This window comes from Grampus griseus (genome assembly GCF_964374135.1).
Source record: "Grampus griseus genome assembly, chromosome: 10".
NCBI lineage: Eukaryota > Metazoa > Chordata > Mammalia > Artiodactyla > Delphinidae > Grampus > Grampus griseus.
The window spans coordinates 64,917,857-64,944,909 of NC_139004.1; the positions used below are offsets into that span (position 1 = coordinate 64,917,857).

Consider the following 27,053-nt stretch of genomic DNA (forward strand, 5'->3'; position numbering starts at 1 on the left):
GGGAATAAAGGAGGGATGGAAGAGTCACTTCCTGCAGCCCGGGTGCCTAGGGCCAGGGAGGCTCCTGTAAACATGGGAGGCAGTGGCACCTACATTCTGAGTCTTTAATTCCCTTGTTTTTGCTCCCCTTGCTCCCCCTCCTACCCCACCCTTCAGAATAAATTCTAGCAGGGGGCAGTGTCAGGGAATTAAATGGCACCACACACAACGTTTGTTCACAGCAGGGGCAGGGGCTGTGACCCCTCCATCCACCCTCTGCAGGAATGTCTGAATAGAGGCCTGAGCCCCTCCCCACAGGAGAAAGGGAAGCCTTGATCTGTAAACATGACATCTGCTGCTCCACCAGCATCCACAGCATCAGTCCTGGGTCATAAGGCAGTAAGTGGCAGGGACTCCACATAATAAACACACACATCCACGGGGAGGGGCGGCATGAGCGAGCCCCTGTGAGGAGGTCAGAGGACCCCTGTTTCCAAGACCAACCCCCAGTCCCAAAAGTTTGGCCAGTGGGACATCCAAGAAAAAGCAAAGACTAATTCTGCACTTTGGGCCCTGACAATATTCAGATCAACTGGGGAATGGGGTGGGGGGAGCATTTACCCCTCCTGTCTGAATCCACTCTAGTAAGATGAAAGAACAATTAAATTGCCAGGGACCCAAATGGGGCGAAACTCTGCACCTCTGCACCTCTGTCCCCCTCCCCCTCCCAGCCCAGCCTCAGAACCCCGGGAGACAGAAAAGCTGAAAAATAACATAAGCATATCTCTCTGGTTACAAAGGTACAAAACGTATAAAAGTCCTCCCTACAGCTCCCTCATTCTGTGCACCTGTTACACACTTGCTCACATGCTCACAGACGGGCATGGACAGTCAGCACTGCAGCAACAGAGAGAGCTGGGGGGCGGGGGTATAGGAGGCTGCCATGGGGTCAGCCCCCAACTCCTGGAGTCTCTTCTGTTAGCCCAAATCCTCCACCGCCCTCGGCTGGTCCTCATCTGCACGTCTGCCCCTCAGGAGTGACCCTCACTTCTGGGAACTCTGCAGAGATGAATGTGGAGATCGAAGGTGGTTGCTGAGAGTCAGGTGCCTCTGGACTCCCCCACCAAACCAGACCTGGGCCACCTCCCCCATCACCTTCGCCTCTCAGTCCCTAGCGTGCTTATGCCCATTCTGGGGTTCTCAGAGCCCTTCACCCATTGTGGACCCCCAGACTCACCAGCAAGGCCCCTTGGCTGGCCACCAATGTCTTTTCTCTAAGCACTTAGTGAGCACCTACTATGTAAAGACTCTGTTAAGCACCTAACAGATTTTGTCTCAAAAATCTCCACACCTCAAAGAGTTTGCTACCACAGACATACTTTGCAGATGAGGAAACTGAAGCTCAGAGAGGTCAAGTGTGAGTCCAGAGCCTGAACCCCTGCTCAGTTACCCCAGCCCTCCCCCAACAGTCGGACCCTAAGGCTGGGCTGCAGGAGGATCCAGGTGGTGCTCACAGCTCCCTCTCATCCCCACTTCAGCATCCTTCCAGAGCCCTGGGCACCAGGACCCCAAATCTGCCCCTCTCTCCTTCCTGTCTTCTCCCCCATCACTGCTCAGGTTTTTTGTTGGTCTCCTGCCCCAAACCCAGGGTCTCCTTCCCTCCACCTACAGAAAGTCTTCTCTCACCCTACAGACCTCCACAGAGCCTGACCTAGCTGTTCCTCCTTCTTAAAACTCAACTCTGGGGGCTTCCCTGGTGGCGCAGTGGTTGGGAGTCTGCCTGCCGATGCAGGGGACGCAGGTTCATGCCCTGGTCTGGGAAGATCCCACATGCCGTGGAGCGGCTGGGCCCATGAGCCATGGCCGCTGAACCTGCGCGTCCGGAGCCTGTGCTCCGCAACAGGAGAGGCCACAACAGTGAGAGGCCCCGTACCGCAAAAAAAAAAACAAACAAAAAAAACTCAACTCTGCTTTTGGCGTCCAAGACCCGGTAATTCCTGGTTCCTCCCCACTCCGTCTCTGACTCCTGTACCCAGCTGCTTCCCAGGTATGTCTGCCATCCCCTACTCTGAGATGCACCGGGTCCCAACTCAGTTCCTGTGTGTCCTACCCCACAGAGCCCATAGGCAGAAGGAACTTAACATTGACTGAAGGCGTAGGTGAATGAATGATTTCCTCTCAAGGTAAGTTCTTCAGCCTGGCATGTAAGGCACCTACATCCTGGCACTACTTCTGGCCCCTCCTTATCCCATACTACACCCTAAGCAAAGCCTCCTCGCCTCCCTGCCCCTTCCACATACCAGGCTACCTCCCGCTTCTAGGCCTTGGCTCCTGCCTTCCCCCCTCCACTAGCTCAAGCCCTTTGGAAGGCACCTCACTCTCCTCCTTAGTCCAGGAGGTGCAGGCCCCAGTCATACAGCCAGCAAGTTCTTGCTAATCACCCCATTCACTGCCAGATTTCTGCCCTCAGGCTGTGGCGCCCTGGCTGCGCAGCGCCTAGGGTAGCCCGTGCTCTCTGCCAAACCCCACCCCATTCTGTGGCAGAATACAGGGCAGGGTGCGTGGGAGGTTGCCCTAAACTGATGGGGGTCTGAGCAGGTGGCCGGACCCTGCTTACTCTGAGTCGGGTGACAGCTCCGAGATGCTGTGGGATGTGGCAGAGCATGGCGTGGAGGGCCCAAGCGCAGAGGCTGTGGCAGAAGGTGTGGCAGTGGTGTGAGGGCCCGAGGGTGTGCTTGAGGACTGCACGGCAGAGGAGAGGGCTGAGGAGTTGAAGGAGGCGAGGATGGAGGAGAGAATGTCCAGCTGTTCTGTGGAGGGGCCGTGGCTAGGGCCACTGGCTGGGTCTCCCCTAACTCTGAGCAGCTGCGGGGGTGGCCCAAGGCCTTCTCGCGAGGGGTGCCGGCTAGGCACATGGTCCAGCCGCTCCCCTGAGTTCGAGCTCTTGGACAGAGAGTCCAGGGGCCGGGACGGCAAGAGGGGGTCCCTTGAGAGTTGCCGCTGGGGAGACAGGGGCAGAGGTGGGGGCTGTGGGTCAAGGTCCCGGGCACCATGGGGCGGGGCCAATGTGCTCAACCACTGGCAGGGCGCCCCTAGATCCAGCGCATCCCGTGACCCAAAGCGGCCAGCCATGGCACCAGGGTAGTCCCTGGGTGGCTGCCTCCGTGGTAGGGTGCTGCCCCGATCCCTGGGCTCCAGACGGCCTGGCACAGCATCCAGGCATTCCTGGGAACCTGGCCGACTCAGGGGACGCAAAACAGGGGCAGGGGCCTCCTCCAGTCGTTCACGGCTCAGCTGCCGCCTGAGGAGCAAGTCCAGTTGTTCTCGGGAGGAGTAGCGGCTGGCTGGCTGCGAAAGGCTGCCAGTGCCCCCTCCGGCATAGATGCGACCATAGGAGGCAGCTGGCACAGCACGGTGGCCCAAGGTGGCTGCACGGCACCAGGACAATTCAGGGGCGCCCCGGGTCTGTGGCACCAGCGGGTACTGCAATCGGTTCTTCAGGATGCCTGTGGGAGGAACAAACGGGGGACAGTGTGTGTATGGGGGCCAGGAACTTCCTAGGTCTAGGGATGCAGCAGCCTCTGGAATCCCTGTGACACAGGGTTGGGGGCAGAAACCCTTTGGGGAGCGGGTACAGAGGCCGTTCCTGGGAATCCCAGAGAGGCTGCAGGATAGGGGTAAGAGTGAGGCAGTAATCCCCGGGGTCAGGACAGAGGCAGTCCCCGTGGTGCAGGGGTAGGGGCAAACCTCTCCCCAAGGTCAGAGGAGGGGCAGCCCACAGGTCTGGTAATGCAGGCCAGGGTCAAAGAGGCAGGAATCCCCAGGGTTGGGGCAAGAGCAGTCCCTGGGGTCCCTGTGATGCAGGGGTGAAGGGAGAAACCCCTTGAGTTGGGACAGGGACAACCCCTTGGGGCCCCTGTAAAGCAGGATAAGGTGGCAGAAACCTTCCAGGTTAGAGCAAAAGTTCTGAGATCTGGGGCAGAGCAGCCCCTATGGTCCCTGCAAAGCAGACTGGGGTTGGGGGAGGGGGAGGAATCCCCCAGGTTGAGGCAGGAGTGGCCTCTGGGGTCTCTGTGGTGCAGGCCAGGGTATGCAGGGCAGTCAATTCCCAGGTCAGGATGAGGCAGTCCCCTGGGACTGTGAAGCAGCTCAGAGGAACAGAAACGCCCATATCAGAGCGAGAGAAGCTCTCAGGATCCCTGTGAGGCTATTTGGATTAGGAGGATGAAATCCCCTGGCTCAGGGCATGGGCAGTCCCCAGGGTCCTTGAGGCACAGGCCAAAATCAGGGATCCATACCTTTTCTCTGGCGCTGGGCCCGACCCAAGGAGGTTTCATCTCCACTGGTCAGGGCCAGGTCCGGCTGGTTGTTGTTGGCTGCGTCCTTGCTGGTGTCCAGTCCCAGGCGCCTTTCAGAGCCCCAGGTCTGCAGAACACAGGGAGCAGCCTCACATCCCCCCAGGGCTGGCCAGTAGGACAAGAGATCATTGCCATCCACATCTGTGGAGCCAGGGCAGATAATAGGAGTCACCCCAGTGACTCACAACCCCTGTGATCCAGACTCAGTGGCCCCCTAACCCTAATGACTCCTGAAATCTGGGTCTTTCTCATGAAGCAGAGGTAGGAATAGCAGAGTGTGTCTCAGAGATCAATGGAATCATCCAGCGCGGGGGATACTGATAAGCTCCCCCTACTCTTGACTGGAGGTGGATAGAGCCTGGAGGTGGGGGAGCCTGACAGCTGAGGGGTCAGGAAGACCAGGCTGAACCCCAGCCCTCAGGGAAGAGGAGGGGCTGGAGAGATGACATGTCACCCTATAACATCCCTGACCTTGTTCTTCTGTTGCCTGGGCCACTCCTGGGTCTCTAGCCAGCAGAACTCTGCTGGGAGGCTGGATGGGGAGAGGTATGTGGGGGACCAGTGATGACCCCAGGTTCCCAATAAGTCGGTCCCAGGAATCTTCAGGGGATAGCAGGCTTTCTGAGTCACACCAAATGGAATATGGGGTATCTCTTGGTCGCCCATGGGGTCAGAGGGCCCCATCACCTTTGGGGTGTGTAAGGAGCCTCTCACTCTGGGCTGCCCGGCGGAGTGGACGCTGGAAACGCCCCCGCGTCCGGCCATTGTCCTCACTTTCTGAGGATGGGATGGACAGACTTCTCTCCTCCTCCAAGGACAGGTCACTGTCAGAGTCAGAGTCTGCACCTGGAGTTGGGAGATCAGGAGGAAGACACAGTGGTGGCCAGGGGAGGTGAGGGACTTGGGGGTCTCGAGGAAGGCTATGGCAAGGGGGCTGGGGCCTTGGGGAGAGAGCTTGGAGTGGGGATAGGGACAGAAGGGCTGGGACTTGCCAGGAGAACCAGGCCTGGGTGGGTAGATGCTTCCTGGGGCCGTGACCTCAGGGGAGCTCACCCCAGCATAGTCAGCTGCTGCTCCCAATTTGGGGCAGAAGAATGAGGAATGGGGGAGAGACCCTCTACCTCCCTCCTCCTTGGGCCAGGCTCCCACCTCCACCAGCATCTCGATGGAACATGGCCACATCCAGGTCAGTGGGGCCAGCGTGAGCCTGGAGGCCTTGGTCAGTGTGGTCGGCAGCCGAGCCATGTCGAACCAGGACGTTGTCCCTGGAAATGCAGGAGCCCCCCCATAAAAGAGGGATGGGATGGGGTTCTTTGGACACAGGTGTGTCCGTGAGTAAACAGGTGCATGTGGAATGGCTCTGAAGGCACCCCTGGGTGTGTGGCAGGAGGTATCTGGGGCAGAGGTAGCAGCAGAGGCCCAGATGGCTGAGATGGCTGGAGCCACCCCGAGGACCTGGTAAAGTGGGGCTGGTCTGAGATGTGTGCCCCCCTCACGAGGAGGCCCCTCCCCTCACCTGAGGTAGCTGTGGCCCCGCTGGCTGTCTTGGTCCTGGGTCCGGCCAGAGCGGGCACTGCTCACTGAGGAGATGGTGGAGGCGCCCAGAGTGATGCGGATGAGGCCGCTCTCCTCGAAGAGGGCCGTGTTGTTGTAGGCCCCGGGGCCCTGGGGAGGTGGTGAGGACAGGAGTGTGAGCCAGCCTGGAGAAGCCTCAAACCCTGGCCTCCCAGGGCCCCCACCCTGACTCCCTGGCCTTGAGAGCCCCTCACCGTCCCAGGCGTTGGCCTGGCCTCCTCGGGCGCTGCCTTCCTGCCCAGACAGGCTGGTGTCCAGGCAGCCCGAGCATCTGCGTTCAGGACACAGAAGAGCAGCAGCACCGCCAGGCCCTGCGGGTCAGCAAGGATCATTGAGGGGATAGTAAAGGTCAGTGAGAGGTCAGAAACAAGGCAGAGGTCAGAGTAGGGCCACAAGGGGGTCAGCTAGGGCTGGTGTAAGTCACTGTGGGTCAGCAAGTGGGATTGGTCATTGCAGATTAGAGTGAGGCAGTGAGAAGCCCAAGGGGGGACCCAGTAAGGGAATCAGGGAAAGTCAGCAGACGCAGTGAGAGGTCAGAGTGGCATGAGTGACCGGGGTCAGTGAAGGTCAATGTGGACTAGCAAGCGGCCAGGAGCCTCAGCACTGGTGAAGGTCAATCCAGGATCAGCAGTAGTCTGGTGTCAGTCATCAGGTGGGAGTCAGCTCTAGGCCTGGGGTCAAGGCCCTGGGCCCCACCCTACTGAAGCCCCATCTGGTCCAGGGTGAGGGAGGGGTGCCAGAGTTACCTGGAGCCCACAGAGTCCAGCGTGGAGGTAGTGGAAGGCCAGGATGCTGTGGTTGACCGCCAGGAGGCCAAAGAGCCAGGAGGCACTGACCAGTAGAAGGAGCAGAAATGAGCTGCGAAGGGTCCTGCCGCGGGAACGTGAAAGGACACAGGACATGTGAGGGTCACGCAGGGCTCACACGGGAGACATGGGAGGACACGCAGGGTCACAAAGAGGACACCCAGGGGACATGGAGGGAAAGAAACTCACACAGAAACATGGAGGTCTCAGGAGGGCACTAGGGGAGTCTGGAAGTCACAGAAAGAACCAGGAGAGTACTCAGGGAACCATGAGGGAACACGGGGAAAGCAGACTGAAAGCGGTGGGTGGGGCATAAGAGAAAGCATGGAAAGTAGGTGGAAATGCATGGGGCAAAGGGCAAAGTGAGCCACCCAGGCCTTGGGAGATACTGGAGAGACAGCAGGGCACAGACAGACCTGTGGGGCCAGAGTAAGGCAAGGGTGCCAGAGAGGGACTGCAGGCCAGGGCAGATGTGACTTCATCCCCCTACCCAGAATCTGGAGCCCAGCCTGCACCAGGGATGCTCTGGGAACCCCCAAACCCCACCCAGGAGAGGGCTGCCATTCTAAGATCCCCCACTTCCTCCAGCCAGCCAACTCACAACGCAGAGGTCTTCTTGGCCTCCCTCTGTCCAGAGGAGCAGGATGTTCGGGCAGCGAGGAGAAACATCGTCCCATTCATCTGGACCCGTGGCCAGACATGTGGAACAGGGGCAGGGCAGAGAGAGACAGAGATAGTGAGAGAGACAGGGACAGAGAGACACTAAGACTCAGAGAGAGAGGCAGAACCAGTGAGAAACATACGCAGACACACACACACACACACACACACACACAAAATACATAGATCAAAAACAAAGAGAAACAGAAGAGGGGGACTCCCTGGTGGCGCAGTGGTTAAGACTCCGTGCTCCCAATGCAGAGGGTCTGGGTTCGATTCTTTTTTTTTTTTTTTTTTTTTTGCGGTACGCGGGCCTCTCACTGTTGTGGCCTCTCCTGTTGTGGAGCACAGCCTCTGGACGCGCAGGCTCAGCAGCCATGGCTCACGGGCCCAGCTGCTCCGCGGCACGTGGGATCTTCCCGGACCGGGACACGAACCCATGTCCCCTGCATCGGCAGGCGGACTCTCAACCACTGCGCCACCAGGGAAGCCCTGGGTTCGATTCTTGATCAGGGAACTAGATCCCACACGCATGCCGCAACTAAGAGTTAGCATGCCACAACTAAGGAGTCGGAGAGCCACAACGAAGGAGCCTGCAAGCTGCAACTAAGGAGCCCATGTGCCACAACTAAAGGAGCCAGCGAGCTGCAACTAAGGAGCCCGCCTGCTGCAACTAAACCCAGTACAACCAAATAAACAAATATATTAGAAAAAAAGAGAGAGAGAAACAGAGGAGCTTAGAATCACAGAAAAAGTCAGAGATAGGGAACCAGAGAGGGACTGAAAGATGGAGGTGGAGAGAGAGACAGATGTGGGGAGAGGAAGCCGAGTCTCTGACCCCACACCTCCCACCTCCATGCCAGTTGGGCAGGAACAGAAATGGAGGCTAAGCCCAGGAAGCCTGCTGACTGCCACCTGGCACCCTTCAGCTGATACCACCACACCTGCTGCAGGGCCGCCTCCCGCGACCCCCCACCAAGGGGAGTGCAAGGTGGCACTGAGTGGAGGGCACTCACCACGATGACAAGGATGACAGGGCCTGCAAAACTCCAGATGAGGGGCTCGTGGATCGAGATCCAGCAGAAGTCAGGGTTCCCGTAGCCCTCAGGATCCAGGCCGACAGCCAGGCCTGTTGGGGAGAAGAGATAGGACAGAGGAGGTGTATTCTAGAACTGCTGACTCTCTCACGTATGGGGAGAAGCTGGGGTGGGGGCAGAGCAGCCTCCTCCCTGAGCAAATGGCAAGGGAGATTGAGGTTGGGGTCATGATCAGGATTGGGGGCAGGGGCAGGGGTCAGGCCATGTGATGGATGGAGGTCAGGGGTCACAGGCCTGGTTGAGGCCAGTGAGCAGGGCCCTCACCCAGCAGCACAGCAGGGACGCCCCAGCCCAGGGCGTGGTAGAAGCGCATGGCGCCGCGGTCCACATTGCGCGCCTCGACCTGCATGCGGTAGAGGTGCAGCCCCTGCACGAGGAGCCACGCGAAGGTGCTGAGGAAGAAGTAGTGCAGGAGGATGGCAACCGCGGTGCACAGCAGCTGAAGGCAGGGTTGGGGGGCGTCAGGACCTTTCCTGCCACGCCCCACCTCTGACCCCTAAACCACTGCACATTACCCCAGGATCCTGCCCCAAACCCTGGCCCCAACCTGAGCACCTCTGACCCTGAACTCTGGCCCCAGGCCTTCCTGGGCCAGGTGAGGTCATCAGGACACAGGTCCCCTGGCCCTGACCCTGCACCTGGTTTTGGGTCCTGTGGATCCCCAGCAGGAAGAGAAGCTCTGCCACTCCCAGGGCAGCAGCCACATTGGCATGGATCCCACGCATGTTGGACTTGAGGCTGCGCAGGCTCAGCAAGATGGCTGCGGTCAGCAGCAGCGCGGCCACGGACACTGCTATGACCACATGCGTGAACACAGCCAGCAGCTCCAAGTCACCCTCCAGCCGCTGTGGGGACAGGGATGGTCACTGGGGTATTGGGCACTCCTGCCCTTTGACCCTCCCACTTCCTCAGGACTCTGAACACAGCCCCACCTCACGGGGAGAGGCATCCATGAGGACCCCGAAGGTGCCCGTCCGGCTGCAGCGACACCGTGCGTGGGACCCGTTCCTGTGCACCAGCTCACAATCCCGTGCTGTCCACATGCCGTGCTGGTCCGCCCTGTGGCCACAGGGCAGTCAGACCTACCATCCCCTCTGGGGAGTGCCCCATCGCCAGGCAGGGGTTTGTGAGAGGCAGTGGGAGGGGCCGAGGGTGCCTGGAGTTGGGGAGCAGCATTCCTCATGGGTCTGGGTGCACAGGGGCATTGGTGGGGGCCCCAGGGGCAGGCTTGGCCTCCCAGGGGCTACCGGGGGACCAAGGGTTTCCAGAGTGGAGGTCCTCACGGGCCAGGCGGGTCCCACTGCACGCAGATGGCCTTGCTGCGATTCGCTGTCTGTAGCAGGCGGAACTCCAGGCTGATCGGGGACTCTAGGACACCCCTTAGGAAGTTGCGTCCATGGAACACAGCCACACTGACCACCGGGGAGTTCATAACAGGGTTCTGGGGAAGCCTGAGGAGACAGCCCACCTAGTCTTGGGCACTGCTGATCTCCCCAGGCTCTGGCTGCCCACCTCACTGTCTTCATGTCACTTGCCATGGCCCACCCAGAGTCTGAGATGCCCTAGAGTGGATGCTGTTTCTGAGAACCCTTTTAGCCTCTGTTGGGCTGCTTCAAGACCAGGAGTCCATGGCCTGGTTCTGCAGAAATGCAGCTGAGAGGCTTCAGACCCACTGCCCACACTGGAGTCTGAAGCCCAAGCAGCTACAGACTTTGCCTCTCAGTGCCCTCCCTTCCACCCCCGGCTGACCTCCTTCAGTCAGCCAGTCTTTGCCTATCTCCATCAGCCAGTTTGCCTGTCTGTCTGGCTCCTGTATCCTTTATGTGCCTGGCCCCAGCTGTGGCTCTGTGTCTATCTCTTCATTTGCACAACTGCCCAGGACATGATTCACATGGAGCCCAGCATGGACAAGGCTCCCAGAGTCATGGGCAGGAGCCTCTCTGTATGATTGTGAACCTGCTCATTTGTCCACCAAAAAAGGGGGTGCTAGGCTGGGGAGAAGCTTGCGGGAAGCCCAAGGGTGAGGAGCCTGGGAGTAACTCTACTCATACCTGGCACCCCGGCGCTCGGCCTGGAACTGGGCAGGGAGCAGCCCCCCTAAAGTGCGGTAAACCAGGAGGATGACGATGGAGATCCCAGGCTCAGGCTCGGGTTCTGGGGGTGCCGGCGGGGGGGCCACACTCGAGGTGGTGGAGTTCTCCATGCTGCTGCCACTTGTGGACAGAGCTACCAGAGGAGGGGGAGGAGTCACTGTCAGTGACCCCTGACCCCAAGCACCCACAAACGCAGCTCTGAACCCAACCCAGCATCAAGCATGGGAACCTCTTCCCTTTGCAGGTCCAGAACCAGGGTGGGTGCAGAGAGCAGAAGCCCATGAAGGACACATGGGTCCCCCCAGCACTGGATCCTGACTATCAAGGCCTGGGCGAGGTCACCTGCGGTGAGGGGGAGGGTCTGGCAAGGGGAGAATTGACAGTAGGGCGACATGGCATCTGGCTTAGAGGGCAAGGAACCAGGATCTGGCCCGTGGGTCACCCCAGGGCTCTTACCTTCAGGTGGGGACAGCCGTGGTGCCTGGGAAGGGAGCAGCACGTGTGTGTGAGGATCCCAGGCATACTGGCCCCGGAAAAGGTTGCTGTGGTAACGAGGGTAGCGACGGGTCCCCCGGCTGGGACTGGGGTGCTCCATGCGGTCAATGCTGAGCACTGCCCGGGAGGAAGAGGGGTGAGACCCATCAAGGATCTCCTCCCTGTGCTGAGAGTCCCACTCCCTCCTCCTCCCATCCTGTACCCAAGTTCCACAACCCATAGCCTCCTTGCTACCAGCGCAGAGCCTGTCCCTGCAAAGCGCTGAAGGTGGCAGCACAGCCTCCTGCCACTAAATGTTGACATCAATAGCCCCCAGCCCCTCAGACCTCCAGGTCCTTGCCCTTTCACGGCCCCCTGCCCCGCCCCACCCTACCCTCCACATACTGATGTTGGGTGTCACCAGCCCCACGGGATTCAGGTACGTGAGTTCCATATTCTTCGCGAGCGTGGCCGCGTACTCCTCCAGGTGCTGCACCAGCCCGGCGCTGCCTGGGGAACCCCCAGGGGCCCGCTGCCCCAGCGCTGCCCACAAGTCCCCAGTCTCTGGAGCAAGCAGTGCAGAGCCGGCCCACAGCAGATTCTGGGAGGAGGGAGGTGAAAGTGGGCCCAGCCAGGTGAGGATGTGTGAGGGGACAGGGCATGCCTGAGGGGTCTGGCCAGGTGCTCAGAGAGGTCCCAGTAGGGTGTGGCTCTGGAGGGGACAAGGGGAGAGAGAGAGAATCCAGGGCCTTCACTTCCCCGGGGTCGGGAGGGGCCTGAGCAGAGGGGCGGGGGTCAGGGCCAGGGGATCGGGAGCCCAAGGTGTAACCCCACCTCATTGAAGTGGGCGTCTTGTGTGGCTGTCAGCCCGAAGCCCTGCTGGTGACTCTCAAAGGCCAACAGGTGGGCCAGCAGGCGGGCAGTGACTCGGACATCTTGGCTGAAGTAGTGGTCAGTGTGGCCAGTCACCTCCCGTAGCCTCTGAGCCAGCTTCTTAGCCTCCACTGTATCCAGGACTGTCTTGTTCAGCTCTAGGCCATCCAGCTGCCAGGACAAAGATGGGGATGGTCGCTCTGTGGTCACTTAGGCCTTTCTCAAAAGCCTCACAAGAAGAAGAGTTTGGATTAAAGGGCAACTGGGAAAAGCCCAGGAGGTCAAGGGCTGGGGCATGATGTCTGGGGCCCAGCACAGGCCTAGGGAGACTGAGGCGAGGGCCAGAGCCAGGGCTGGTCTTGAGTGCAGGGCAAAGTCTGGGCAGTCTCACCAGCAGATTGAGTTCTCGAAAGGCAGGGGAGGTACAGTTGAAGAGGTCAGGCTCCAGCCAACCCTGGTCCTCGTCGCATAGCCGCACGGCAGCTCCTGAAGGCAGTTGACCCCTTGTCAGGCCTGGGGCCTGGACACCTTCATTGAGGAGGTGACCACAGCACCCTCCCCTACCCCAGGGGGAGCTCTGAAGCAGAGACCAGGTAGTAGGCATCCACGGCTGGACCCCTGGATAGAAAAGCCCCAGCCCCCAGCCCAGATGGGCCCCAGGCGCTTGTCAGTCAATTCCTGAGGGGTCTGTGGACCATTTCGAACCACCATGACATAAAGAAGAACACAAGGGCAGGACTGTGTGTGTGCATGTGCACCCAGACACACACACACAGGCCAGGACAGCTTCACAGACATGTGGCCCAGGGCAAGAACACAAAAACCAATGCTCACACCTGCACACGAGTAGATGTGTGGCCCAGGACAAACACACAGATACACAGTGCACCCCCAGGAGAATTTTGTGACCCATTTTGGTGGGGGTGAAAGTTCTCACACAAATTTTAACTGCCCCAGTGGTGACTTTGCTGCCATCTCTCCCTTATCTGTGAGATTGGAATTAGAGTTGAATGAGAATTGACCTGGGCCTTAAGAGAGCTTGTAGCCACCAGCAAGAGGCCCCCTGACTTAAACACAGAACCCCCTCCCCAAAAGACAGACACAGACGCGTGCACAGGCACAGAATGACGCACAAGAGCATGCACACGCAGACAGTCTCTGTCCAGCCACTGCAGAGACCTCAAGCAGCGGGAAGGGTTCTGTGAGGACCTCAGGCAACAGAGAGGAGTCTGTGGGGTCCTCAAACAGAGGGCAGGGGTCTTTCAGGACCTCAGGTAGTAGGGAGAGGCCTGCAGGAACCTCAGGAACTGAGAAGGGGTCTACAAGGACCTTAGGAAGTGTGTGTGGGGGGAGGGGGTGTCCTCAGGCAGTGGGGAGTGGTCTCTGAGGACTTTAGGCATCAGAGAAGGGCCCCCAGGGTCCTCAGACAGTCGGAAGGGGCCTCCAGGGGCTTCAAGAAGCTGGGAGCAGCTTTTAGAGACCTCAGGCAGTGGGGAGGGGTCTGCAGGGACTTCTGACAGCAAGAGGGATCTGCAAAAGCTCTGGCAGTGGGAGGGGGCAGCGCACCTGAGCAAACACGTACCCCTTACCTGCACCCCGCAATCCTGCCCAGAAGCCAAGAGAAACAGATGGAGGCTCAATGAGGATGTGGGGAGGAACCCAGAGCCCCTAAGAGGTAGGGAGGGGCCCACATCGACTCCTACCCCACTCCCACCTCTTTGTAGGAACAAGGCCAACCAACTCAGGAAAAGAGGTGGCTCCGGCAAGCCAGACGTCAGGCCTTCCCCAACCCTCAGCTATTTGCCTGTCCCCCAGGTACTCACCCAGAGCCCCCCGAGGACAGGGCACTGAGGCCAAGACACCAAACTTGGTCTGAGGCCACCACACACCAGATCTCAGGGACTTGGGGCAGGCGTCATAGAGCACTAGGGAGGAAGGAGGCACTGAGCCAGGCAGCCAGGGGCTGGAGCAAGGGACAGCTACATCCACTGCCCCCCACCTACCCCAGGCCCACTGCCTACCACTCTGCTGCTGGCCTCATGGGAGCTGGCCCATCAGATTCTGTGACAGGTCCTCAAAATACTTGGGGCAAATGTGGGAGTGCCTGGGTGTAAGTGGTCTCCCTCAGAGAAGCCTCCCGGAGCCCCTACCCAAGAAGCCAAGCATGCCATGGGACTTGGTGACAGCGTGCCAGAGCCAGCCCTCTGTATGTGGAGCTGAGTGGAGCCTGCTCACCCCGGCAGCCGCTGGCTGTCACCTCTGCAAAAGGACTGTCACAGCTGTTGCACTGGCGGCCAAGGGCTCCTGGGCGACAGGGGCACTGCCCGCTGTGGGGGGCGCATGAACGTGAGGTGGAGCCCACAGGGTAGCAGTCACATGGGAGGCATGAGTCGCTGCCCCGCGGTCGGTAATGGAATTCCTGTTTGAGAATGGGTCAGGGGCCTGAGGTCAGAGGTCAGGGCTTAAGGTAGGGGTCTCAGGTCAGGGCTTGGGGAATGAGTGGAATCAAGGGCAAAGGGTCAGGAGAACAGTGCTCACAGGCCAGAAGGAAGACTGGCCTCAAATGAAACATAAGAGAGGGGTTAGATGTCAAGGACAAGAGATGGCAGTTAGGTCACGGCATAGGGGTAAGAGGTCAGGGGCTGAATCAGGTGGCAGAGGTCAGCAAGCTAGATAAGAATCACAAAACATGTCTACAGAAGAGTTAAAAGGTCAGGGGACAGGGGACAGGCGCACCTTGCAGTGACACTGCCCATTTGTCTTGTTGCAGTTGGGGTCAAAGCCCTTATGAACGTCGCAGTTGCAGGGGCCACACGTTGGGCTCCCCCACCAGCCCCGTGGGCACTGTTGGTCCATCCTGGGGTGGACAGCCACGTGAGACGCCTCCACCACATCTCAGTGACCCTCCCTAACTCCCACCAGCTCTTTCCATCATCTCAGCCCCCAGCCCCTTACCTGTGCTCACAGTGGTGCCCAAAATAGCCACCTACACAGTCGCAGGTATAGCCATGGGGGGCCCCAGGGAGGTGCCGGCATGACCCCTGATTCTGACAGGGGTTCAAGAGGCAGGCGTCCACACAGCCCGGGCCATAGTAACCTGCAGGTTGGGTCAGGGAGCTCAGGACACTGGCCACAGAGCATGGGAGGAAGCAGGCACCTGTCCTTCTCAGTCCCTGCCTCCTCCAGGCTCTCCAGGTCCCCCCATCTTCATCACGAGCCCCAAATCACCCTGCCCCCACCCAGGCCCCACCTGGCCAGCAGGTACAGGAAAAGGTCTGCCAGAGGTCTCGGCAGTCAGCATGGGGTGGGCAGGGCCCAGATGCACAGGCGTTGGTCACGACACAGCCAGGTTCCACGTTCACTCGGTGGCTCGGGGGAAGCAGGGCTGGGGAGCCCGAAGGCGTGGAACCAAGCCATACTCCCTATGGACACAGCCAGCAAGGGGTGAGACCCATGCCAAAGCACCTTAGCCCCAAGCCCAGCAGAGCCAGCCACCTGCTCTGATGACCCCTGACATGCAATCTCCCTACAAACCCTAGACCCTGACCCAATGGTCCCAGCTCTGTGGCCCTATGGGACCCCTAATCATGTGTCCCTGACACAGGCCTCTAATGACCCTTGATAATCTAAGCTAGACTCTCACCTCCAACAGCACAGAGAGGCTGGATCTGTCTCTGATGGCTCTGGGTCACCACTACCCCTATGCCAACCCCCATGTGAATGCAGCATTTCAGGTCCCAAGGCACCTCTGATCTCTGACCACTCACCCTACTGCCCCATATCATGTTCGCATGCTGACGCTCACCTGAATACAGCCAACCAGACCCTTAGAAGCCTCCTCTTCACTGCTGGGAGGCAGGCCTCCCACATGGAGTCGCTTTACCTTCAGGCCCTGCAGCTCACTCCCCACCGCCAAGGTGTCCTGGAGGAAGAGGACAGTCAGCACTAGGGGTGTGGGGGGGACCTGATGGGCCCCTGCCCTACCCCAGTGTCAGTTTTGGCTTTTCTAGGCCTTATCCTGCACCACCATGCTCTGTCCCTCTGGCCCAGAGGACTGGTCTGGAAATGAAATGCTCCCGAGTATGGAGGACCTGCTGGAGCATGGGGGACGGGTGACAGGAAGTTTTCAGTCCAGAGCTGGGCTCAGACTGGCCCTTCTCTCCTGGACCCAGAACAGACCCTAAAATTCCATGACTTTGAGCTGGGAAGATCAGGAGACCAGAAAAGGTTTCCAGAAGTTTGGCAAAGTGCTAGCTGCAGAGGTACCCCAAGAGTAGGCCAGAAATCTGCGTAGCCTCCCTGACATGAGGAGGGTGTAGCAGAGTGGGCTCAGAGCGAGGACATGAGGAGGGGGACTCGGGGGAGAATATCAGACTATGTGCAGTGGAGGGAAGTGAGAGGACTAGAGGTGGGGTCAAATGAGGTGGGTCTAGTCGGAGGCTGAGAATGGACCACCCCAGGGTTAGAGGTCAGACCTGGAAGAGGCTAAAGTCCAATGAGACCATGAGGACATGGTGGCCCCGCCGGCCACCTGGCTCCTCCTGCAACTCCAGCCGCAGATCATGCCATCGGCCATCACTGACAGTCACCTGGTCCAGGAGGATGTGGGCAGCGCGGCCCGAGCCCCTGGTCACTGTCACAGACAGCAACCCCCGATCCAGCTGTGGGTAGAGAGGCACAGCCCTGGGGTCAGAGCCCCAAGTTTGGCTGGGGCTAGGAGTATCAGGAGGTGAGATCTGAGGGCTCAGAGGTCAAGAATACCAGAGGTCAGTACAGCAGGGACAAGGCTATATTTGGCACATAGGGCACTGTGCCCAGGGACACTATGCAGCAGAGAGTGAAGTTAGGGGGCAGAGGTCAGGATGAGGGGTCATGGATTAGTGCAGGTGGCACAAGAGAGCTATGCTGGTATGCTGCACCTGCAGAGGATATGATAGTGGGGAAGAGGGTCAAGGGCCTGGGTCCAGAGCAGGGTCAAGTATAGTCAGTACATCTGGCAGAGAAGTATGCTGTGTGACCAGGCCTGAAACCACAGGAATGTTGCTGGTGCATTAGAGATTGAGAGCTGAGGGTCTAGGGAGGGGTCAGGAGGACAGACACACCTGACAGAGGAGTGTGCTATGTGGCCCAGCCTGGACTTGCATCAGGACCCCCTGCTTCGCCCGTGTCCGAAATGCCAGCCCCAGGTACCACGGCACAGATACAGCCATGTCATTTCCAAAGTCCCAGCTCAGTGTGCCGTTGCCACGGAAATGGTGGGGATGGGCCATAGCTGGTGGGATAAAAGGAGAAGGGTCACAGGCCTCACCTCAAGAACAGAATTTACCCTGCAGGCTCCTCCTGCCCCAGGCTGCCCACTCACTGAGCCGACAGTCTTTGCCTCCAAAGCCCACAGGGCAGTCACAGCTGAAGCCACCCCAGCGCTCTGAGCAGAAGCCGCTGTTCTTGCAGGGGCCTGAGTCACAAAAGTGCAGCTTGGCCTGGCAGCCTGGGAGAGGAAGGTACATAGAGGAGGTAAGAACACAAGGTGGTGGGGGGCGCAAAACACAGAGGTCCGGGGGGCTGAAAGTGGCCATGATCTTAGCCCCATGTTCTCTCGGGGGGTAGAATTGGTAGGACTCAGGTCCTAAAGGCTAGGCTACAGCGTTCTGCTTGCCAGGAAAGGAGACAAGGAGGAGGTCAGATTTTGAGTTAATCCACATAGCTTTCCACCCTTTCCCTATGATGAGGACATGGCCTACCTGCCATGGTGCCGTTGTTTGCAACAAAGGATGCCATGTCCACTCGACGGCTATCAATATGCAGGTCCCGCATGCAGCCAACAAAGTCCTTGTGGGACACGGGGAAGTTCTCGGGAAGGTTGGGGACACCCCCCAGGAGCAGAGGGCCTGTCAGGTCCAGGGACCTGGGGGTCAGAGGTCCAGGTCATTGGTGGGACTGGGGCCAGGGTAGGTTTGCTCCTGGTGGGGGGCATAGGAAATGGAGGGGGTAGGACTCAGAGGGTATGGTGATTGAGCAGGGAGGGTAAGATCAGGCTGAGGAAGGAACTGGAGACTTACTTCAGTTGCGGGGGTGCAAAGGAGAGTTTATGATGGGCAGATGGTCTGGGGAAAGGTGGAAGAGGCTGGGGTTGAGGATGAGGATGAAAAAGGGAGGCATTTGGGTGGCTGGGGGAGGGGATGGGGTCAGGTGGGCTGTGGGGCATTAGAGAGAGTGGAACCTTTGGGGGAGTGGAACCTTTGGGGGAGTGGGTGCCTGGGACTGTGTGGGAGTGGGCAGTCTGGGCAGAACACAGAGAGGGAGGTTAAGGTGAGATGGGGTTTCAGCATCCTAGTGGGGAGAGGGAAATACGGTGGTTTGGGGAAGGATGGGGAGTTTGGTAGGCAGTATTGGAAGGCTTGGAGTGGGCTTTGGCAGGCAGAAGGCTTGAGGATCAGGGGCTGGGGGCCTCACTTCTTGGAGCTTGTTTGTGTGCCAGCAGCCGCGCATGAGTAGTTGCCAATCTCAGCACCAAACTGCAGAGCCACAGCCATGTCGCAGTCATCCACGCTCAGCACAGCCACCTTGTCCTTGGAGGGGCCCTGAGCACCCCCCAGGGCATCTGTCCGGGGCTAGAGACCCAGGCACACCACTCAACAGGACCCCCAGGGTGACCCCTGAGGGGCAGAACCTGGCATCCCAGCTCCCCCCATACTCCCATGCCAAGGGTGGTGCCCACCTTGTTGTAGTATCTCAGATGCACTGTGTGCCACTGCCCGTCATTCAGGCCCCCTGGAACTGTGGGGCTGACCACTGTGTTGGACTCACCTGTGGGGTGGATGTGTGTGGAGGCTTGTCTGGAGCTGCTAAGTCCCCCTCCTCCTCCCACCCAGTCATGCAGGCACAGCTACTCCCAGGGTGACCCTGGATGCATCAGATAACTCTCCCCACTGGTGGCCACACTGGCTGGACCACAGTGCATTTGGACAGGTAGGAGAAGCACACACTTCGTGGAGAGATGGGCTTTCCCATAGGGAAAGTGGTCCTCACTGTTGTCTGTTGGGCGTGGAGGTGTGTGTTCGGGTGTGCCCGTGGGGCTTGCACCCCTCAGCCATCTCACCCATACATGCACCCACTCGCGCCCATACTAGTCCGCGGGGGCACCCACCGGTGGAATATGTGAGTCTCACTTGCCCAGCCACGAGCTCCAGGGCCAGGAAGTCATGCTTCTCGTTCAGGCGCCCGTTGTAGAAGAGCAGCCCACTGGGCTGCACTGTGGCGAACCTGGGGGGGTGGGGCGCGTCACAAGCCGGACCCCTCCTCACACCCACCATCCCTGTGACAAGAAGGTTTGAGGGAGCTCACCCAGGCTAGGGTGAGAGAGGAAGTAAGAGGGAGGGGAGGGGGCGGTGTCCTATGGGACGCCAGGGTGGGGCCGTCAGGAATCTGGGTCTTGAAGGTAATGGGGACCGCGTGCAGGCGCGCAGATGCGGGCGGGCACCTACGAGAGGGACAGCGTGAGGTGGAAGCGCTGCCGCAGGCCGCGGAACATGACGAAAGAACTGGGCGGGAAGGAGCGAGCCGCCACTTCGCAGCGCGGACCCTCGAAGGCGCCGCCCGCCGGGCACTGGCAGCGAAAGCCGCCGTCGGGCCCGTTGGCGCAGGTGCCCCCGTTGCGGCAGACGCCGGGCACGCAGCGTCCGGCCTCCGTGTCTAGCTCGCAGTCTTCGCCTAGGGGTAAAGCCGCAGGCAGAGGCGGTCAAGACCGCGCCCGCCAAAGCGCCAGCGGGCCCCGCCCCTCCGAAGGCCACGCGCTCCAGGCGAGCGCCAAGACCTCTGAAAAGTCCAGCTCCCTCAAGTGGGCAGCCCCTAGTTATACCTGACCCCACCCTCCCTCCCCGCCTGGCTGCGACCACGCCCCTCCCATGGTCCCGCCCTGTCCACTACCGCGGACCTCAGGGCCCCGCCTCTGCCCAGGGCCACGCCTCCTTCGCTACCTCGGCCCCACCAAAGCCTATTTCTTCGCGGCCTTAGGCTCCCTCTGGGCCAGGTTCTACCGTTTCTGGACTAACGGCGCCCAAATCGACCCCGGTTGGCTCAAGAGTGATGCCCAATCCTCACTTGCACTGCAGGTTCACCCAGCCCCGCGCCCTGCTCACCTGTGAAGCGCGGGCGGCAGACGCAGGTGTAGCCGCCCTCGCGCCGCGCGCAGGCGCCGCCATTGCGGCAAGGGTTGGAGTAGCAGAGATCGAGCTCCGTCTCGCAGAAGTCTCCCGTGAAGCCTGGGGGGCAGCGGCAGCGCAGGCCTGCGATGGGCTGGATGGGTCTGAAGAGCGTGGAGGCGGAGGCCAGGAAGGGCGCAGAGGAGTCAAAGCGCAGCACGGACACACATTTCATGTAGTTCTCACAGGGCTCGCGCAGGCATACGTTGTCGTCGAAGGGCAACACGTCCAGGAGAGAGCGGGCGGCAAGTGCGGCTCGGCGCACGTACAGCTGCTCCTGCAGCTCCTCGGAACTGAACCAGGGACCTGCAGATCCAGCCCCGGCCCCGCGTGGCGCCAGCGCTGAGAAGCTCACGTTGAGCACGGTGCCCCCCACGTCTGTGTCGTTCTGGATGTTGAAGATGAAGACGTCCTCGGCGGGTGTGGCAAGTACTGCGGCCACGCCTTCCAGGAAGTGGCCTAGCAGTGGCGAAAGGAAGCGTTCCTGCCACATGTTCTCAAGGCGCACGGTCAGGCTGTTGGCCAGCAACTCCTCCGTGATGATGATCACGCGCAGCACACACTGTGCCGTCACACTATGTAGCCCATCTGCAGGCGGAAGTGGGGGAAGTAGTCAGTCTGGGGTCAGCGGCTGCTCCTCCCTGGGACATAAGAGGGCTGGGGCCAGTGACTGCTCAGTCCCCCAGCACCTCTGTGTTAGCAGGCTGACCATGCCAGGACACAAGGAGGTCTGAAGCTTGTGATCACCAACTCTCTCAGCATCAAGGTGTCAACAAGTTGCTGCTTCCTCTTGCCTCCCTCCAACACAGGGAAGGGCCTGAGCCAGGGATCAACCAACCCCCCCCCCGCCCCAACAGTGCCCATGGGTCAGCAAGTCATTCCTCCAAAAGCACACAAGAAGGTCCCTAAGTGATCAGTAACCCACCCTTCCCCAAGTTATCATGGTCAGCAGGCCAATCAGGACAGAAAGAGGAACCAAGGCCACTGACCACCAACTTTCCTTCCCCTCATCCCCCAGCATTGCAGAACCAGCAAAACATGCCCTCCAAAAATATCCCTCTAGGTCAGGGATCACCCATCCCCTATCTCTGGTCAGTCAACTGCTTTCCCAAGGCACTAGAAGGGTCCCTAACCCTGTGACCACTCAACCTCATCCCCCAGAACCCTGGGTCAGCAAGCTCCCTCTCTCCAGGAGGGCCTTGGACTCTGGCCTCCTCCTCAGCATCCTTGAATCAGCAAGCTGCCCATCATCTCAGACCTGGGTCCTGCGATTTCAGTGCCCACCCCCAGAAATGAGCATGAGGTGCTTATATGCCTTGTCTCCAGACCCTAGTACACACTGGGTGGCCAACAGCGATGGTTGTCCAGTGAACTGAGGGATGAATGTGCCTTCATTGGCAGTGCCAGGAGTCCATGCTCCAGAATTGGGGAATAAGCACTGGTAAAGTCTCTCCCAACCCCTTCAGCCTCCAGTATTCAGGACTGCAAGAGCTTCTCCTGCCTGCGCTCTCCTATGAGGGAACAGCTTGTGAAGGCCTGGGGACATGGCTGCAGAAAAGAGGCAGGTGGACCTCTGGACATTTCCCCAAAGGGCAGGGCCTTAGTCAGCCCCTTCAATAGCAGCCAGGTCTGCTCTCTGCCTGAGGCTGCCAGAGTAAACTGCTGTTCCCAATCACTAGACTACTGGCCTCCCTCTCCTCCACAGATGGGCTGAGGGTCATACCAGACCCAAAGTAACCCTTCATCTGAACAGGGATGTGGTGTGGGCTGACTGGTCTATGCTGGCTTTTCCTGGGACCTCCAGAGCATTACCCCAGGACTTCTAGCCTTTCAGAGGGAGGGGAGCTATCCCTAGATTAACAAGCAGACAGTTCTTTACAGTCAGCAGACAGTTCTTTACAGTCTTTATGGGGTCTGCTAATGCCCTAGAATCTTTGGGGTTCTGTGGAGACTGCCCAAGACCCTAAACAGAGACTATATGACCCTAACCTGTGAGGCAGATCCTGTGGGGTGCAGGAACCCAGAGCTTAAGGGATTCTTGGAAGGCTTGAAAAATCCCTCGTTGGTCTGAAGTGCCTTGTGGGGCCCCTGAGGACCTGACAGGCTGAGGTCACTGGCTCACTTGATTAACCCCCGCCCCTCACCTGTGACAGTCACCAACATGGAGGCCACCAGTGGGCGGTTGTTGTCTAGCTTGCGGCTGAGTCGAAGCTCCCCGCTGGTCTGATTGACCACCAGAAGCTGCAGCTCATTTCCCCGCTCAAAGGAGTAGAAGAGGTGGTCAGAGACATCAGGATCGTAAGCAGGGATGCGCCCAATGATGCCTGAGGGGAAAGTGTCTGAGCGGTTGGATACATAGTTGTTGAAGAGGATCTGGAAGTTGTTGAGCACAGGGCTGTTGTCATTCTGATCAACCAGGCGGACGTGCACAGTGGCCCGACTGACCAGAGGGGCTGATGTGGCCTGCACAACAATCACATATTCCTGGCGAGCTTCATAGTCCAGGTCAATGAGTGCTGTCAACTCTCCAGAGAAGATATCCATTTGGAACAGCTCAGGGATGTTCCCCTCCACAATCTGGTACATTATATGAGCATTGGGGCCTTCATCAGGGTCCACTGCAGTGATCTGGGCTACCACCGAGCCCACAATGCTGTTCTCCTTCACTCGCACCTCAAACTCCTCAGCTGGGAAGACCGGTGCATTGTCATTAACATCCTGCACCGTCACCTGGATGCTGACTGGAGTCCGAAGAGGGGGCACACCTCGGTCCACCGCGTAAGCAGTCAGTTCATACACTGGTACCGCCTCCCGATCTAGCCGCCTCACTGTGCGGACAATGCCAGAGGTGGGCTCAATGGTAAAATCTCCATCCCCATCTTCCCCATTCTGGAAAGTGTACTGGACCCGGCCATTGGCATGAGCATCCCGGTCAGTGGCTGAGATCTGCAGGATACTGGTGAAAGGTGGGGCATCCTCAGAAACCAGCCCTCTGTAGTGGGAGGCCACAAACTGTGGAGGGTTATCATTCACATCATTGACCATCACCTCCACATAAGTAGTGTCTGCCTTCTGTGGGATGCCATTGTCCCGAGCTGTAATAGCCAGTGTGTAGGTCATCTGGTCCTCATAGTCCAGTGAGGCTTGCAGTGTAATGGCCCCTGAGTCTGCATCAATGCGGAACTGGGGCAGGTTGTCCTCCAGGAGATAAGTGATACGAGCATTCTCACCCACGTCATCGTCAGAGGCACTGATGACCACCACGGTGCTACCCACTGGCCGATCCTCATTCACACTCACTGAGTAGTGGGCACTTTGAAAGACAGGCCGGTGAGTGTTGGCATCTGTAATGTTGATGTGCACATAGCAGTGATCATGAAGGGCACGGTCAGATGCAGTTAGCACCAACTTGAAGTAGCGTTCCTGCTTGTAGTCCAGTGGCAGAGCCAGTGTCACCAGACCTACACCCCCCTGGGAGCTGATGGCAAAGCGATTCCGAGTGTTGCCTCCTGTGATCTGGTAGCTGATGGCACTGTTGGCATCACGATCTACAGCAGTCACACTCACCACACTGGTGCCCACGGTCGCATCCTCATTCAGTCGTAGGTGGTACTCCTTCATAGTGAACTCAGGGCGATTGTCATTAACATCCAGCACAGTCACTGTGACGCTGGCTGAAGCTGAGAGTGGGGGTGAGCCATGGTCTCGGGCCTCCACACCAAAGAAGTAATGCTCCACAGACTCACGGTCCAGGGGACCACTCACAGAGACCCAGCCAGTGGCACTGTTTATCACAAAGGGTGTATCAGATGCCACACCAGTTAGGGAATACTCCAATCTGGCATTCTCACCATGGTCTGCATCCACTGCCTGAATGTGGATGACTGAGTGGCCCAGGGGCGCGTTTTCCAGGACAGAGACCTGGAAGGGCGTGCTGACAAAGATAGGAGTATGGTCATTGACGTCGACCACCTGGATGCTGGCCAGGCCTGTGTTGTTGGACAGTGGTGGGCGGCCTGCATCCTGAGCCCGGATGCGCAAGGCATACTCTCGCTCTGCCTCAAAGTCCAGAGGTGCCACCACCTGGATCTCGCCCGTGAGGCTGTCGATGGCAAAGTGGCCGCGGCTGTTGCCACTGATGATGTTGTAGTGCACCAGTCCGTTGGCGTCCTTGTCCCTGTCGGTAGCCGAGACGCGTAGCACCACCGTATGGGGGCGCACATCCTCGCGCACCTGCGCCACGTAGCGTTTCTCACTAAACTGGGGCGCATTGTCGTTCTCGTCCAGCACGGTTATGTGCACACGTACAGTGGCAGAGCGCGGCCCGGGCTCTTGTCCCTGGTCGCTGGCCTCCACCACCAGCTCGTAACTTTCCATGTGCTCGCGGTCCACGCGACCGCTGGTGCTGATGAGCCCTGAGCGCGGATCGATTTCGAAGGCGGCAGAGGCGGCGGCGCGCTCAGCTGGCGGCCCCACAAAGCGGTAACGCAGGTTGGCGTTGGGGGGCGCGTCACCGTCTGTGGCACGCAACTGCAGGATGGGGTAGCCCTCCTCCACGTTCTCGCGAAGCGTCTCCCGGTATTGCGCCTGCTCAAATACCGGCGCGTGGTCGTTGCGGTCGGCCACTGTCACGGCCACCATGGTGGTGGCCGAGAGGCGCGGCGAGCCATGATCCTGCGCCGTCACGCGCAGGTAGTGGCGATCCATGCTCTCGCGGTCCAGAGCAGCCTCTGTGCGAATAAGGCCGCTCTGCGGGTCGATGCTGAACAGTTCCAGAGAGCGGCTGTTCATGAGCGCAGCCAGCGAGTAGACTAGGCGTCCGGCCTCGCCGATGTCCGGATCCTGCGCCACTACACGTAGCACCGCGGTCCCCGCCGCCTCATTCTCGGGCACCAGTGCCTGGTAGTTGTACTGCGGAAACTGTGGGTGGCGGTTCGCGGCGCGACGGGGGCGGGCCCGGCTCGCTGGGGGTATTCTCCTGGCTCCATGCTCGGTCGGGCCCCCAGCGGGGCGCGGCCTCGGGCGCTGAGGGAGGAAGCGGCGGCGGAAGAGGACGCGGGAGCGCATGCGCTCGGGCGTTGGCTCGGGAGCTGTCCGGGACTCTCGCAGTGCTGAAACAGATGCGGAAGCTGTCCTCTCCTTGCGAGGTGCTGAATCCAGCCCGGGGCCGGATCTCACGGCCCCAGGAGGGCGGTCCGGCCGGGGCCCTGTCCTCCTCGCTTGGGATGTCCCGGTTCTCTCGCTCTGACCCCTGCGCCCCGGCGCCCACAACTCCCCGCAGCAGTGCGTGGTTCCCACTTTTTGGGGGGCGCCTGTCCCAGTATTCCTCTGGGAGAACACCGGCTGGGAACCACGGGGCCGAATCCGAAGGTCCGAAGGGAAGGGAGAGCTGTTCTCTGGGCCCGGGACCCCTGGGGAAAGGCGTTCTGGCGACAGACTATCTCTTTGCAACGGCCCTGTCCGCCCGCAAGAGGAGACCTCTGGACGCCAGCATAACAGAGACCCTGGTCCTTGTCCTGTCTCCTGCCCGCGGCTGCCAAATGTCTTGACTCCATATTCCGCTCCCAACCCCGGCTGCTCAGGGGGCCCTCGACCGCTTTGGTCGCTTTGCCTTCCCCCTCGGAGCCCCACGAAGACAGGTTCCCTGACTCCCAGGTCAGGCTTTCCATCCTCTCGGACCCTGGGCGACTCGGGACAAAGAGCTAAGGCTCCGCCGCCGATCCGCGCCCCTGGCCCCGTAGCAGCAGCTACCCCCGGGTCCCAACCTTGGCCCCCGCCGACCCCCAGCTCCTCCCGGCTAGGAGGGAACAAAGAGAGGAGGAGAAGGAGCAGGAGTAGCGGGGTGGTCGGCCCCCTGAGACCCCACCACGGTTGCCGCCTCGCCATCACCCCCTACTTCCCCACACGGCCTCCACTGTCCTCCGCCTGGGTCCAGGCCTTGGGCCCGCCTCGCTGCTCGGGCCCCCACCCGGGGCCCTGCCGCCGCCCTGGTCCCCCGCCTCTAGGCCTGTCGCTCCGCGCCGTCGCCACCCTCTGGGCACCATCTACTCCGCGGCCAGAGTCCCTTTGGGGAGCGGCCCCGGCTTTTGCCGCCCCCACCACAGCATCCCCGACGCTGCTGCCGCCTCCCGCCGCTCCAACATGGCTCCCGGCCGCTGCGATGGTTCGTTCCACCTCCGCCCCGAAGCCCCAAATCCGATGGTACAGGCTGTCGCGCATGGCAGCTCTGGATAGCGAAGTTACTGCCGCCATCTTTATTGAGGGCAGAGCATAAGTGCTAACCGCGGTCCTGAACCGGGCTTGGTGCTTCACTGCCCCTGGTTCCACCCTCCTCGTGGCCACCGCCCTCACCAGCATCCCTCTCCCTAGGGCGCTGTCTCAGCTCCGTCTTCCAGATTTCTGCTTGCGGATCTCCCTTCCTGAGCACTAGTTTCGAACCCTGTCCCGGATTTTGGTCTGAAAATTTGGTGCCCATGATGTGCAGAGAAAGCGTTCTCATGACTCTTGGGTGGGGATACCATGTGGAATCCTGGGGTCGGAGGGGACGATGGCTGGACGGGGCCTGGGGTGCCAGCAGGCCAAACAACAGCCTTAACTGTTCGATCAAAACTTCGCTTTGTTTTTTGTTTTTGCTTTTTCGGCTGCGCTGGCTGCGGGATCTTAGTTCCTCGACCAGGGATCGAACTCGTGCCCCCTGCAGTGGAAGCGCGGAGTACTAACCACTGGACCACCAGGGAGGTCTCAATCAGTGAATTTTAACTCATGAAACATGTCGCGACCATCTGTTTGTTTGGAGGGCCCCAACGGAGCAAACTTCCCTGCCTTGCTGGCCGCCAGCAGTCTTCCGGGTTGGGGGCTCTTCCACTGGAAGCTACACTCCCGCCTCCAGGCCGTGGGTCTCTGGAGTGCTCTGGAATGCCACGTGGAACCCGGCATT

General features: G+C 59.8%; 1 protein-coding gene across 3 annotated transcripts; it reads right to left on the reverse strand.

The window, feature by feature from the left end:
* Positions 1 to 972: 972 nt before the first annotated feature.
* Positions 973 to 26,002, reverse strand: CELSR3 (cadherin EGF LAG seven-pass G-type receptor 3; the record flags this gene model as incomplete). 3 transcript variants are annotated; one of them, XM_082664351.1, is made up of 35 exons in its annotated part: positions 973 to 1,038; positions 2,597 to 3,485; positions 4,278 to 4,478; positions 5,025 to 5,183; positions 5,493 to 5,602; positions 5,854 to 6,002; positions 6,107 to 6,223; positions 6,659 to 6,782; positions 7,320 to 7,399; positions 8,395 to 8,507; positions 8,740 to 8,914; positions 9,114 to 9,320; positions 9,408 to 9,534; positions 9,759 to 9,926; positions 10,527 to 10,701; positions 11,025 to 11,180; positions 11,448 to 11,643; positions 11,877 to 12,086; positions 12,307 to 12,401; positions 13,739 to 13,840; positions 14,151 to 14,334; positions 14,652 to 14,772; positions 14,871 to 15,012; positions 15,166 to 15,337; positions 15,721 to 15,837; positions 16,391 to 16,576; positions 17,018 to 17,187; positions 17,278 to 17,403; positions 17,657 to 17,820; positions 18,369 to 18,526; positions 18,634 to 18,722; positions 19,063 to 19,178; positions 19,400 to 19,619; positions 20,054 to 20,704; positions 22,261 to 26,002. In XM_082664351.1, 35 exons carry the CDS (start codon positions 26,000 to 26,002, stop codon positions 1,011 to 1,013), a joined length of 9,939 nt encoding a protein of 3,312 aa, XP_082520477.1. In that variant the 3' UTR covers positions 973 to 1,010. The 3 variants fall into 3 exon arrangements, with proteins under 3 accessions (XP_082520477.1, XP_082520476.1, XP_082520475.1); XM_082664350.1 differs by having other exon boundaries at positions 19,400 to 19,625; XM_082664349.1 differs by having other exon boundaries at positions 12,307 to 12,428; positions 19,400 to 19,625.
* Between the last annotated feature and the right edge of the window lie 1,051 nt (positions 26,003 to 27,053).